The sequence below is a fragment of the Plecotus auritus genome (genome assembly GCF_963455305.1).
Source record: "Plecotus auritus genome assembly, chromosome: 1".
Lineage (NCBI taxonomy): Eukaryota > Metazoa > Chordata > Mammalia > Chiroptera > Vespertilionidae > Plecotus > Plecotus auritus.
In genome coordinates, this window is record NC_137770.1 from 35,319,193 (window position 1) to 35,333,801 (window position 14,609).

The 14,609-nt window shown below is 44.6% G+C and overlaps 1 protein-coding gene across 1 annotated transcript; it reads left to right on the forward strand.

Moving 5' to 3' along the window:
- Positions 1-10,700: 10,700 nt before the first annotated feature.
- Positions 10,701-13,519, forward strand: GPHB5 (glycoprotein hormone subunit beta 5; the record flags this gene model as incomplete). The annotated part of the gene is made up of 2 exons (XM_080674321.1): positions 10,701-10,904; positions 13,331-13,519. 2 exons carry the CDS (start codon positions 10,701-10,703, stop codon positions 13,517-13,519), a joined length of 393 nt encoding a protein of 130 aa, XP_080530447.1.
- Positions 13,520-14,609: the final 1,090 nt, after the last annotated feature.

The following is a 14,609-nucleotide window of genomic DNA, read 5'->3' on the forward strand; positions in this document are numbered from 1 at the left end:
CGCGCACTCAGTTGTCAGTCCTCTCTGCGCACACTCCTCCGTACCTCTGCCTTCTGCAGCTCCTCTGAATCTCAGTGTGCTTTTCTCTTTCCTTCTAGTTGTAGAATTTCCACTCAGCCAGCCTTCCTGTGGTTCTGGATGATGTCCGTTTTGTCTTTTAGTTGTAGTTTTGAAATTGTTGTGCGAGGCAGCAGTTTAGGTGTTTACCTATGCTTCCATCTTGGTTTCTCTCTCATGTGTGTGTATTTTACTTCCATGCAATTTTATGACATCTTTTGTTCATGTATTCATTACCACAGTCAAAAGAACATTTCCATCACCACAAAAAATCCTTCATGTTGCCGCTATATGACCACATCCACCTCCTTCCTACACAGGCAACCACTAGTCTCTTCTCCATTTCTATAATTTTGTCATTGCAAAAATTTATGTAAATGGATAATACAGAATGTAACTTTTTGGGATTGGCTTTTTTCACTCAGCACAATTCTATGGAGATTCATCCAAGTTGGTGTGTGCTTATTTCTTTTTACTGCCGAGTAGTATTCCACACTATGGATGTTCCACAGGTTTTGAACCATTCACCTCTTGAAGGTCACGTGAATTGCTTTAGTCCTATATAATAAAAGGCTAATATGTAAATCGACCGAATGGCGGAACGACTGGTCGCTATGATGTGAACTGACCATGAGGGGGTAGATGCGCAACACAGGAGCTGCCCCCTGGTAGTCAGTGTGCTCCCATAGGGGGAGCGCTGCTCAGCCAGAAGCAGGGCTCATGGCTGGTAAGTGCAGCAGCGGTGTGAATAAGGCTGTTATGAACATTTGTGTACAGGTTCTCGTATGAACGTACATTTCCATTTCCTAGGGATAGATGCCTGAGAGTGCAATTTCTGGGTCATATGCATGTTGGTATATTAATCTTCCACACTAGATTATTGACTTTTTGAGGGCAGGTCTTAGCTCTATTCACATTGGCATCATGTGTACTTGGCATGTATCTGACATATGGTAACACTCAATAAAACATGGAAGGACAAAAAGAAGAAAGAAGTGACAAAGAAAAGATAGAGAAGAAGGAAAGAAATCTATCATTATTGTCAATTGTTAGCTATTCTACCCCCAAGCCTCCCTATATCACCTTTTTTATTGTTTTTAAGTGAATCTAGTGACTCCAGTGCTAGACAGTGCCTGGCACACAACAGTTGCTTAATAAACATGTGTTAAATTATGTAATGAATACTCTGGGGAGTGGAACAGCTCTCATTGTCTCCTCTGTACCCTCCTACCACCTTGCTCCTTCACCCAAGCACAAGCACGGGCACACGCAGACACACACACGCACTCTGGGGCCATAATCCTAGGAACATGTTTCTGGAACAAGCCAATAACTAACAAATGAGGTGCTGTTGCTTCGTAGCTTAGCTAACGACAACCTTGGTCTTGTCTGTGAGACTGCCTGGGGAATTACAAATGAAGGATTTGGGGACCCAGCAGCTTTGTGGACTCATTCCAATGAGAATACAGGGTGCACTTGAAATAAAGAATGCCTCTTTGTGATTCATTAAGCTCTTCTCTGTTCCTCTCTATTAGGCATGTGTCTGCCATGCCCTGCAAAGCTATGACATTCAAAAGTGGAAGAGTCAGGCGGAAATAAAAACATTCCACTTCAGTGCCTAACTGTGTGCCCTTAATTTGAAATAAATCTGTGACAATTGACAGATACTTCTTTCAGACAGCTGTGGAGGAAGGCTTGACTTGTCCTAGTAAATCAGACACAGGCTTCATTATTTTTAGTATTGTTAAAAAAAAGTCACCATAGCAACTGTGCTATCATCTAGCAAATGCTATCTCTTTAAGTCAAAATGAGGAGCTGTCCCGCAAATACCCAGCGCTGCGAAAGGAAGAAATGACTTTTCAGTAAAATAATTTCTTCCAAGACTTCGCCATTCATCTTCATTTGTAATCCTAGAATTTCCCCCTCTGTCAATAAGGGATATTACAAGCAACATACAACTTTATAAAATCCAAGGCTAACCTTTCTTGTATCTGGTTTTGGAAAGTCATTAATTTTATTACTTCCTTGAGACACGTAGCTTCATTTGTGGCTTCTTAAATTCATGCACAGGAGGCATAATGCTGATGCATTTGACCCTTGGACAGAACATTGTGTATTCGGAGAGGACAATGGGGAAAAACATAGGGGAGCAAGCACATCTTTTCTCAACTCTCAGGAGAGCACTCATTGTAAGGGATGCAGCCAATGGCTTCGTTCTCTGGGTCCTCATGTTAGGGTCTGTGGACCAGAGAGGGTTCGCAGGGCGTGTTTATTGGCTCAGTTAGTTTGACTCCATTCTTGGTCAGAACTGAAATTGTTTGGAAGCAGTCATGAAGATTTATTCATATATTGAATTTTGCTACTATGGTAAACCCTACACCCCACAAAGTGTGATTTATAACTTAACAATTAAATCTAACACTTCAGCCTTTTTTTTCCTACTGCAAAACATGTTAATTTTAGTGTCTGATCAGAGCCCCACAGGCTGACTTTGTTTGGTGCCCAGTCTTCCAGTTTCAGAGCCCTGATGAGGTCTCATCGCCCCAAAGACTTTGCTTCCTCTATTCTCAGACACATTTTTCTACATTTAATACCTTTGATATCAGGAAATGCCTAATAGCTAGTGGTATGACTTATTTTGTTTATTATTGTTATTATTTTCAAGAAAAACAATTTTATTTTTATTATTTTTTATGTATATTTTTATTGATTTCAGAGAGGAAGGGAGAAGGAGAGAGAGATAGAAACATCAATGATGAGAGAGAGTCATTGATTGGCTGCCTCCTGCATACCCCCTACAGGGGATTGAGCTCGCAACCCAGGCATGTGCTCTTGACTGGAATCGAACCTGGGATCCTTCAGTCCGCAAGCTGATGTTCTATCCACTGAGCCAAACAGGCTAGGGCAAGAAAAAATATTTTAAATAAATAATGTTACACGCAATAAACATTAATATTTCAAGAAAAACGATTTTAAATATAATAATGTTACATGTAATAAAAACCAGTATTTCAAGAAAAAAATTTTAAATATAATAATACCCTGTTTCCCCAAAAATAAGACAGTGTCTTATATTAATTTTTGCCCTCGACACGCTAGGTCTTATTTTCAGGGGATGTGTTATTTTTCCATGAAGAAGAATACGGTACACATTTATTGTTAAATGAAAATAAAGGAAATTTATTACCTGTATACGGTATGGTAGTTTGGTAGTTGTCAACACAAACCAGACAAACTGTGAATCCTACAGTATCAAGAATTTACTCATTTATTCAATGACAATCATGTCATCATCTTCTGGAACATCATCATAACAATCCAATTCCTGAATTTCCTGGTGAATTTCTTGTGACTCCATTTCTTTCAGAATCAGTGGACCAAATCTCTCATGTTTAGCAATAGCACTGTCTTTAAATGAGTACTTCTTGTCAAGGCAGCCTGCTCGCAGTGCATTTGCAATGCAACTGTCAGTGATTTTCTCCCATGAATTCTTCACCCAAGTCACAACTTCTTGCAGTTTAGGTTTCACAAAGTTTCCACGCTGATTTCTCTCCATTCTATTTTCAATGTAGTCATTAATTTCCATGCACAAATTGTCTTTGAATGGCTTGTTTATTGCAATATCAAGAGTCTGGAGATAGGCCGTCATTCCTGCGGGAATCATTATCTGATCTATTTTCCTTTCGTGAAGAAATGTCTTCATGTCTTTAGCGCGGTGAGTGCTGGCTGCATCCCAGACTAGCAGACCTCTTTGGCTCCCTCGCATAACAAGCGGCAGCATTAAATCGACCCACTTCCTTATAACTGCTTGTGTGGCCCAGGCTTTTTCAGTTTCAAGAATAAAAACACCCAAAACACGTTCAATCTTTTCCTTCTTGCCCTTAGAAATGATTAAAGGTGGGATTTTAGTGCCATCCAGACGAATTGCCAAAATACAGGAAACACGTGCACTTTCATAAGCAGTGGAGGGAATGTACGCTAAGGAGGCACCCTGCTGTTCAATTGTTGTTTGAGATGATTGGCCCATAAACACTGCAGTTTCATCCATAGCAATCATGTTGGAAAGATTGTATTTAGAGAAGTCAGCATCATCAATAAAGGACTTGAATGCAAGTGCTCACTTAATAACTTGAGTATCTTCCAACCTAAACAATGTTGGTAGATCTTCTTAAAGACAGTTCACTTCGCTGAAGGAAATTATCCAGCCAGTGTTGTGATGCTTTGAAGTCTTCAGGGGCTATGTCAAACTGTGGTGCCATTGCAAGGGCAAATTCTTGAATCTGAGCCCTATTCACAACCAAAGCCTTTGCTCTCCTGTCAACAACCCATTCACAGATCAGGTCTTCCAGCTCGGAAAATAATGGTTGCCGACCTGATCCACACTTGCGCTTTTTAGCATTTCCCTTGTCCACTTGTTCAATGAGGTTACCATACCCTGCTCGCCATTTTCGGACCAATCGGATACTCAACATCTTCTCTTTGCAGAAAGCAGTAAGATTTTGGCCCCAAGAGTCTTCCACGATTCCTTTCTTGTACTCCATGGAGTAGCTTTTTCTTTTTGTGCTCATTTCTAGGGGTAAAAAAAAGGAATTGGGGTATCAAGGTGGGGGGAGGGGGATCACTCAAAATGACACAGGGGGGATCAGAGGGGGGAATCAAAATGGCACAGGAGAATCAGAGGGGGGATTACCATTTTAGTAACCCATTTTGATCCTCCTGTGTCATTTTGATTGCCCCCTCTGATCCTCCTGTGTCATTTTAAGTGATCCCCCCCCACCCCTGTGCCACTGAACACCTTCACCAGACACCCCCCTACCCCTTTATCAGACATTTCCCCCCTGGGGCCTGCCTGGGGACTGTCACTGGGCTTGCTGGGGCCTGGATCTGGGCTGGAGCAGGGTCTGCCATTGACTGAGAACCTTCAGTCATCATGAAGGCGACCGCGAGCATCAGGCAGTGTCACCAGAGACAGACCAGCACTCACCACCTTCGCCACGTCCCGTCCGCTCTAATCCTCCTGTTCTTCTACACGCATCTGCGAAAGTCTCCTCCTCTCACCCGCCCCGCGCTCACCGCTCACTCCGACCTCCGCTCTGCCTCCACACAGCAGTGACGTCAGGACTCCGTGTAACGTCACTGGTTGCTAGACGCCAGTCGGGGCGGCCCTAGCGACCAGTTTACGGTAAATTAATTTTCATTCTGAGACAGAGCCTGGGGCCTTATTTTCAGGGGATGCCTTATATTTCACTCAGAAGGAAACCTGTAAGTAGGTCTTATTTTCGGGGAAACACAGTACTAGTGGCTCGGTGCACAAAATTCGTGCACGGAGGGGTTCTCTCAGCCCAGCCTGCACCCTCTCCAATCAGGGACCCCTTGGGGGATGTTCAACTGCCGGTTTAGGCCCGATCCCTGTGGGCATCCTGGCTCCTAACCTCTCACCTGCCTGCCTGCCTGACCGCCCCTAACTGCCTCTTCCTGCCTGTCTGATTGCCCCTAACCCCTCTGCCTGCCTGCCTGATCACCCCTAACTGCCCTCCCCTGCTGGCCTGATCTTGCCCCCAACTGCCCTCCCCTGCTGATCTGGTTGCCCCCAACTGCCCTCTGCTGCCAGCCTGGTTGCCCCCAATGGTCCTCCCCTGCTGGCCTGATCTCACCTCAAACTGCCCTCCCCTACCAGCCTGGTTGCCCCCAACTGCCCTCCCCTGCTGGCCTGATCTCGCCCCCAATGGTCTTCCCCTGCTGGCCTGATCTCACCCCCAACTGCCCTCCCCTGCCGGCCTGGTTGTCCCCAACTGCCCTCCTCTGCTGGCCTGAACTCGCCCCCGACTGCCCTCCTCTGCCGGCCAATTTGGTTCTGATTGGCCAGTTTCTATGCCAGTCAGTGTCAAAAGCTCCACCACCTAGGCAGCTGTTGGCACCTCACACTTCACCCAGATTTGGTTCTGATTAGTTGGTTTCTATGCCAGCCAGTGTCTCTGGGTCTATCAACGGGGCCTGATCAGAAAGACAGGGCTGATCAGCAGCCCCAGTGGAGGCCTGGAGAGAAATGGAGGTGCGGCTGCTGGCCCACCCCGGAGAGAAAAAGAGAGGCAAGTGCTGATCAAAAGCTGCCACACAGGCTACGGATCAGACCCTGCTTCTCTCTTCAGGCCTCTCTCTGGGCCTGATTTGCAGCCCCCTCAGCAGTCAGTGCTGGGTCACCAGGCCTGCAGCCACAGCAGTCAGTGCTGGGTCACCATGGCAACCCAGCACTGACTGAAGGACTGACTTCCGGTTGGTCAAGACTCTGGTTGTGACGGACCCAGGGTTTTTATATATTAGGATTACCAAAACTAACATAGTAGTGTATAATGTCACAAAAATTGTTGGAAATATTAAAAATCTGAAAATAACAGGATTACTTCTATTATATTCTAAAATTTTTTCCCCCTCTGGCTCTATTTTGGTTCATCAGTTTATGTTGTTCATTATATTCCACAAATGAGTGAGATCATGTGATATTATTATTTTTTTAAAAAGAATATTTTAAAAATTGATTTCAGAGAAAGGAAGGGAGAGGAAAAGAGTGATAGAAACATAAATGATGAGAGAGAATAATTGATCAGCTGCCTCCTGCATGCCCCCTGCTGGGGATAGAGTCCAAAACCCGTGTGCCATGTGCCATGACTGGGAATTGTACTGGAGACATCCTGGTTCATTGGTTGACGCTCAACCACTGAACCACACTGGCCGGACATGACATTTTTTTATTGGAAGCTTTTTATTTCTTAGGGGTTCATACAATGGTGATAAGATAAGAAAGAGAAACTACATTTATTGCCTATTTATCACGTATCAAGAACTGAGATAAGCAATTTTTGGACATTATTTTGTAGAATCCTTCCATGAACCCTATGAAGGTGGCATTTTCAGTTTTGTGGGAGGCTTAGACTCAGAGGGTTACAAGACTTATCCCAAGATCACAAGTTGGCAAGTGTCAGAGTTGAGATTTGAACACAGATCAGGATGGCTTTATTGTAATATGAGCCTTTGGATTCTCCATCTGACTGTCCCTTAGCTTGTTATGGTCATAGAATAGTTTGCAAACCTTTAAATTCTGGTGCTAGGAAGGACCTTATGATCACAGGATCCAATTCATCATGTTACAGAGGAGGCAACTGAGGTCAAGAGACGTGAGTTTCTCCAGGCAGTCACAAAGGAAGTTGTGGCATTGAGAATCAGCATGGCCGATTGGACCAGCCTCGGTTGCCCATCATCTCTTTGAGGCACTAGCACTGAGCTCATTCCTCCCCTGTTGTCCTGCTCCTTCAGATCTTGGGAGAGTAGCTCACTCATGTCCTTTCTCTCCTCCCCTGACCCCTAGAGAACCTGTATCTTGTGACTCACCCTCCGAAGTGATAGTGAATGCTTATGAAGATGATAATGGAAGAAGATGAGAGAGGATTCTCTGGGGCCTGTGCCTGGAGACATCACCCACACCTTTGTTTCTTACCTCAAGAGAGTGACTTTAATGGTAGAAATGCCAGCAGAGATGGAAGGGAAAGTGGTGGATGTATGGTGGCGATGCTCTATAGGGATCAGAGCCTCAAGCACCTTTGTCTCACACAGCGGCCCCTCACTCTGCCGGTAGAGAGGCAGGTGACGGGCCTAGTGTAAGGATTGGTTTCCATGCACCGTTCCCCTTCTCTATACCCACGACGAGGCTGATGGGCCTCTGCCCTCCACTGGGAATGGGTTCAGAGGCCTTTTTAACAGGGTTCCAGACAGAACCTTTCAACTGACCCCAGTTGGTTATAGGGATGAAACACCTATCTGCCATCCCCAGTGTCATCGAAGGCAGATTACAAAATAGCTGAGCCTCCATTTCTCCCAATGGGTAAAGGAGAAAATAATCATGGATGCACAGAATTGTTGTAAGATTTAGAGAACATATGTAAGAGCACAGCAGATTTCACGGAGCCTGGTACTTAGTAGCTGCTCAGCGACTATAAATTGTCATTATTATCACATTAATGCTGGGGGCGGGGGGGAGGCGGGGGAGAGGCATGATGGTACAACTGCATTATAAGGAAGTTAGCGGTTGTAGAAGAAAGGTACTCGCGGCCTCCTTTTGTTATCTTTCTTTACCTTGTGACATTGCAGACACAAGTCCAGATGTTTCAGGTCAAATCTAAAAGGGTTGAACAGTTTTCTTGAGAAACCCAGTTCAGGATGACAGCTCACAGCCAATTGGCTGGCTCTAGACCCAGTAAGTTGGGAAGATCACACCAGGTAAGCAGTCTGTCCCCATCACACCCAAGTTCTGATCATGCTACTCACAGGCTGAAGGTTGAAGAAAGTCCCTTATTCCCAGCCTAGTTCAATTTTCTATGAAACCCATATAATAGTCTGACTCTAGAAATAGGTATATTGATACAGTGATGGATTCACTGAAGGTTGTTATATGTTTTGAAAAAAAAAAAAACCCCACACACTTAGTGAGTAGGATGTATGTTTAAAGAACACTTTTTATTTTGCAGAAATTGGGAATGCTTTAACTTATTTTGTTTAGTATCATTTATCCATTTAATGTGCATCCTAAATGTCTCTGGCTATGTCATTATTTTCAGTGATATGTACATTCTAAAGGGCAAAGATGATGTCTGCTTCATTTATTTTTTAGAGCATCCAGAACAATACCATGAACATGAGGTTTTCAATCCATTTGTATGCTGCTGTTGCAGATTTGAATACAAACTGTGTCCCATACTCATAAAGAACACTATTTCATTCTTAGTTTAGACTTTTAAGAACCAGAAATCATATCATTATATGTAGCACAAATGTAACTTATTGGTTTATTTTAATTTTTAAAGTATCACTATTCATTGACTTTCTATTACAAAAGTCTGCTCAATGTAGAAAATGTGAAAAAGGCCAAAAACCATGTAGAGGACATCCAATGTCATCATTAATTCCCATGCTGGAAGATAAATCGCTTTGAACATCTTGGTATTTTTTCCCCTAAATGATTCATTTTCAAGTGCTATTAATATTATCTAATCCTTAACTCATTTTAAGACTTTCAAAATGATTCTTCTCCCTGTGATTTCCATCCTTTCAGCTAGTGATCCAGTGTTCTTTCCAGGAAGAATTATTGCTTTGTTATTTCTCAATGTATTGAATTGTATTGTGAGTTAAGGGAAAGAGTTTGCCATGAGCTACTAGTGACTGACTCCTGTTTCGAAGGAAAGTTGTGGTTACCATGAAGGAAAGTTTAATCCATCTTGCCCCAGTGCATTTGTTGTCCCTAGAGCTAGGTGAACTACCTTTGACTGTTTCCCTAGGATTATGTCACCCACCGAGGTAACTTTCTGTTTCAGTAGGTGATGTTAAGAAACAAAACAACACCCTTTAAGTTGATCAGTTTTGGAAAATAGAGACCTGCTTTATATCCCAGGTCTTTGATGTGTTCAGTGGTTCCTGTAAGGATCTGCCTCTCTTTTGTGTTGATTGACAAGCCCTTTCCTATATATTTGAGCAGTCAAGCAGCCCAGTAACAGAGGGTAGAGACATTTACCCAGGGCGAGCTTCTACCACTCATCGTGACTTGCTGAGACTTTGGGCAAGTGTGAGCTCTAAGAGAAGAGTTGGCTCCAGCAAGAGCAGGTGAGTGCATCTCATCTCTGTCACTTCGTTCCTCACAAGGGGAAGTCCAAGGAGCCCTGCTCAGGTGACAGGTCAGAAGCAGGAGCTGGGAGATCAGGTTTGGAGATAAATAACTCTGCAACCTGTTTTAAGTGACAATGAATCGGGGGTATTCCATAAGTACAATGTCCACTCTCACTTTAACACCCAGGTATGGTCTGTCTAGTGGGCCGAGCGTGAAGGGAGAGACTCTGGCTCCCGAAAGAGCCAGGAAATGACCAAGATGCAAAGAGGACAGACTGACAGGAGACTGGGATTATGTTTTAGCACCTCCGAGCTTTCCATCATCTGGATTTAAATGGAATCACAACGAGGTGCCATTACAGCAGAGGCACAGGGCGGAGGCATCGGGCAGTGAAGGGGGACACACTGTTATGGATGGCCACCAAGCCAGGTGCCAGGTTTCATAACATCTGTGCATGTCCAGGCTTTGTGGAGGGTTGGGCTAGTAAAAATATAGAAGGGCGTACAGTTGTTATTTACCTACCTCCCCACCTTGATTCCACATCCATGACACTGAAAATATAATTTTAAGCCAACATGTAACATGGCACCAAATACAGTGGATCTGAAGAAAAATAATGTGTGTGTATCCATGTATTATGTTAGGATATGCATAATTTGGGGTGTGATTCATATTTTGTGTTCATTGGAACAGCTTTTTTAAACACCCAAGTCCAGTCCAGCAGTTGCGCCATGATAAGGAAAAGCCTGAGGATGCCCTTGGAGGGCTGGGTGTCCAGTGAGCACATGGGCCCATGGAATCCATACTGGAGTCAGTGAGAGGAAACTTAGGGCCCTGTGGTGGAGTTCGTGGGCATCTGCAATTTCTTGGCTTATTTCTTCTGAAATGCTAAGAGCCAGGTCCCTTTGGTATCAACCTCGTTGGCTGCCCCACGGAGGGCAGCTGGATCAGCTAACAGACTCTCTTTCCTCTCCCTCTCCCGGGGAGCAGCATGAAGCTGGCATACCTGTTCCTCGGCCCCATGGCCCTCCTCCTCCTGGCTGGCTGCTGCTGTGTCCTCAGCACCTCCAGCGGGAACCTGCGTACCTTTGTGGGCTGTGCCGTCAGGGAGTTTACTTTCCTGGCCAAGAAGCCGGGCTGCAGGGGCCTTCGGATCACCACCGATGCCTGCTGGGGCCGCTGTGAAACCTGGGAGGTGAGTCCAGTACGGGTCCACTGGCCTGATTTCTAAGCATCTGCTTTTTCCTGCAGATTTAAAAAAAATAACAATTATCTTCCTGGCTGGTGTGGCTCAGTGGTTGAGTGTTGACCCATGGACCTGAAGTCTAGGTTTGATTTCCTGTCAGGGCACATGCTCAGGTTTCCGGCTCGATCCCCAGTAGGGGGTGTGTAGGACTTAGCTGATCAGTGATTCTCATCATTGATATTTCTATCTCTCTCTCCCTTTCTTTTCTTCTCTCTGAAATCAATTAAAAAACTCACACAATTATTTGGCATGCTCCAAAAATCCTGAAAGAAACCCGATCTTGTCCCTCTGACAATGCATTGATAAAATTAATAATTTTACTTGCGTGTATCTGTGTATTTGGGAATCATCTCTGGGAGGTTAGGACGTGCTATTACTCTACCCACTTTACAGATGACGTGGAGGAATTTGAGGGCTAAGTAACTGCGGAGTCATGTTTATTCCTGTAGTGCAAAGGTGGGAATAAATTCTTGGTACAAGCATGTAACCAAAACGCTCACAGTGTTCTCCCTGCTGTGATGAAGCCAGCCAAGAGACAGCCCTGAGCTGTATAGCGGGCGAGGGTGGGTCTTCAGTCCCTCCTCAGTGCCTCTCCAAAGCGCTGCCCCCGCCCCACCCACCCACTCAGGATTATCACTGGCAGAGCCATTAAGTTCCTTTATATTGAATTATATTCAGCCTTTTCAGTGGCATTGCATTTAAAATGGGGATAAAAATCTCAAATTTAGAACCCTATAGGGCTGTGATGAGGATGTGTTTGCTGGGTGAGAAGAAAGAAGGCCATTCAGCACCCCATCAAATTACACGGAGTGACTGCTAACTCTTCCCCCTGAGCTCTGAATTGGTTATAATGAAGGACCAGCTCTGATCTTGTCACCATCTCAAAAATCATTAAGGACCACCCACTACTGCCAATTCAGTGCCCAACTTTCAAGGTCCTTAGCAATGTGACAGCCTGGCTGTTTCCCCAGCGGTTATCCATAGCCTGAGGCCTGGCCTTGTCAGATTGATTTTTAAAGGTTTTATTCAACACCCTTCATGAGATCTCACCTTTGGTTCTTTTTGTAGCCTTTCTCATTCCCACCTGTCATGATCAGACTTCTTCTTTGAGGCCCATCTCCAGAGCTGACTCCCTGGCCAGCCTATGACTCTACCCTGCCTTGCTTCTTACTTCCTTGCCCACAATACAACTCCAGATTTGAAGTTTTTTCAGGGCATAGGTAAATTCTTGCACCTTTTACAGCTCTTGTCAAAGTCATGGACGAACAAGGCATTCATAAATACCTGTTGAATTACATGGGATGGACTCTCCCTGGAGTTACGGTGTTTATCCTCTGGCTTAATCAACACCAGCTTAGAAGCCCTGAGCACCACGAGAAGACACACTGCCATTAGGAAAGCTGTTCAGGGACTAAGACAGCAATCTGCTGTCACTTAGATAAATGATGGCCCCACGACGGGGACTGGGTTATGGTGATGAAACCTCCGAATTAAATGAAACACGAAATGAAGTTTTATTTTTGCATCCTTTAGGGGCTTGAGACCGAGTAGCCAAATGAAAAGTAGTTGCTAAGGATACTGTGGCTGTGACTTGACATCACACATACTCAGGGAACTTTGACACCTTCTCATATTCAGGGTTTGGCCTGATGGTGACCCCTCTGCTCCAATTCCATTTGTGGGTTCTTTGGAGGTCTTTCTGGGCCCAAGTCTCAAACCACCATTTTCCTCAATTCTGTCTTCTCTTCTCCTTATTTATTGATGAATGTCTTTAATTGGATCATGGTCACCCAGAGGAGGTCCCAGGAGAAATGGAGGCAGCAAGGCCATTAGAGACAGGATTCTCCTTGATGCTAGGTAGCTTTTATTTATGCCTTTATGGTGCTGTGAAAAGGGAGGTTACTTATAGAAAATAAATAAAAGGATGAGATTTACTTTCCCAGCAATCTGAAAATTTCTGAGATAAAAAGCACTTATTTTTATCTGGGAGCACATCTGAAAATAGGATGTTCATGATGAGAAAGTGGCTGCATTTACTTTGAAGGTCGAACATTGCTGAAAATAGCCTTTGCTCATGGCCTAGGTTTAGGGTTTCCAGATTTAGCAAAAAATAAACCCAAAACAGAACAAAACCACAATGCATTAAACTTGGATGCCAGATAAAAACAACTTTTGGAGGGGGGGGGGGTAAAAGTCTGCCCCATACCGGATGGCTCTTGTTATCTTGGCTATTGTCATTCTTTTATTTGACCATAAGGGAAAAGAGGCCAGTGCCCTGACTAAATAGTCAGGTATTGCATGTTTAAAAATTCTTGCGGCACCTCGGTTGAATATCGCTGTTCTAATGGTTCCCTGTTTTCTACCTGTGGGGACAGAAGCCTATTCTGGAGCCCCCCTACATTGAAGCCCACCATCGAGTCTGTACCTACAACGAGACCAAACAAGTGACAGTCAAGCTGCCCAACTGTGCCCCGGGGGTTGACCCTTTCTACACCTACCCCGTGGCCGTCCGCTGTGACTGCGGGGCCTGCTCCACGGCCACCACTGAGTGCGAGACCATCTGACGCTGGCGTGGCCTGCAGCACGATGGCAGCCTTGAGCCTCGCAGACCCCCCGGCATGGGCAGCACCAGCAGCGATTACCCCTGGATTCGAGGACTGTTTAACTTGGACCACACCGCGGAGGAGGTTGCCTGTCTCCCTTGGGTCCAGCTCAGGCACCAGGCCCGGAGGCAGCACACAGCTAACGATGCAAAGCCATATTTGCGCCTTCACTAGAATAATTTCTCCGGGTCACACACCTGCAAATTAATTTTTCTCTACCGTGAAGCTCAGGACATAATTTGTATAGCACCATTGTGGGTTGATAACATGCCAATGGTTTAAGTGCAGTGGGGGGAATTAGGCAACGGGGCTAGAAAGTCTTTAAGTTCTCATGTCCTCCTTAATGACTGGCCTCCAATAGATTGATGACGAAAGGGCCAGAAATCAATAAAACCAATGCTTTAGTCCCCATGCCTCCACCCCAAATCCTACTGCACGCTTCCTTAGAGAAAGTACTCCCTCTCCTTTGAACTGAGCAATTATTAAAGAAGGTAGGGAAATGGTAGCTCAAAAGGAAAGGAATCTGGATTTGGGTGATTCATTTTTCAAGCAAAATTCCCTAAGTCCCCTCAAGATCCTTGCTAAAGAGGTTCCTTCTAAACAAAAGGTCTGAAATAATAGGGAACGGCAGCTATCATTTACACTTAAACACTTACAAAACGGAACTCATGTTTTTAGACTCATGGGATGCTCTCCCAAAGCTAAGCCCAAAATGATGAACCACAAATATTCTTTCCCATTTAGCCTATTTTAAATGGAAATTGTGATTTCTTTTTCAAACTCAGAAAAAATGTTTGTAAGGGGTAAGACTGCATTGCTGGCTCGGGGAACGTGATTGTGTAGCTTTTGCCCTCTCTGAAGCCTCTGGCAGCTGGTTCTCTGGGACTCTTAAAACTCTAGTGCTTTGCAAGTGTCTTTAATTCTGACATTTTGGGGGTTGACATTGACCTTGTTCCTTATCCACAATATGCCGTAAGAATCTTATTACTGCAAATAAAGCATGTCTTCTGTCTTGTGAATTGATGAGAACTTTCCAAAATAGTTTTTAATT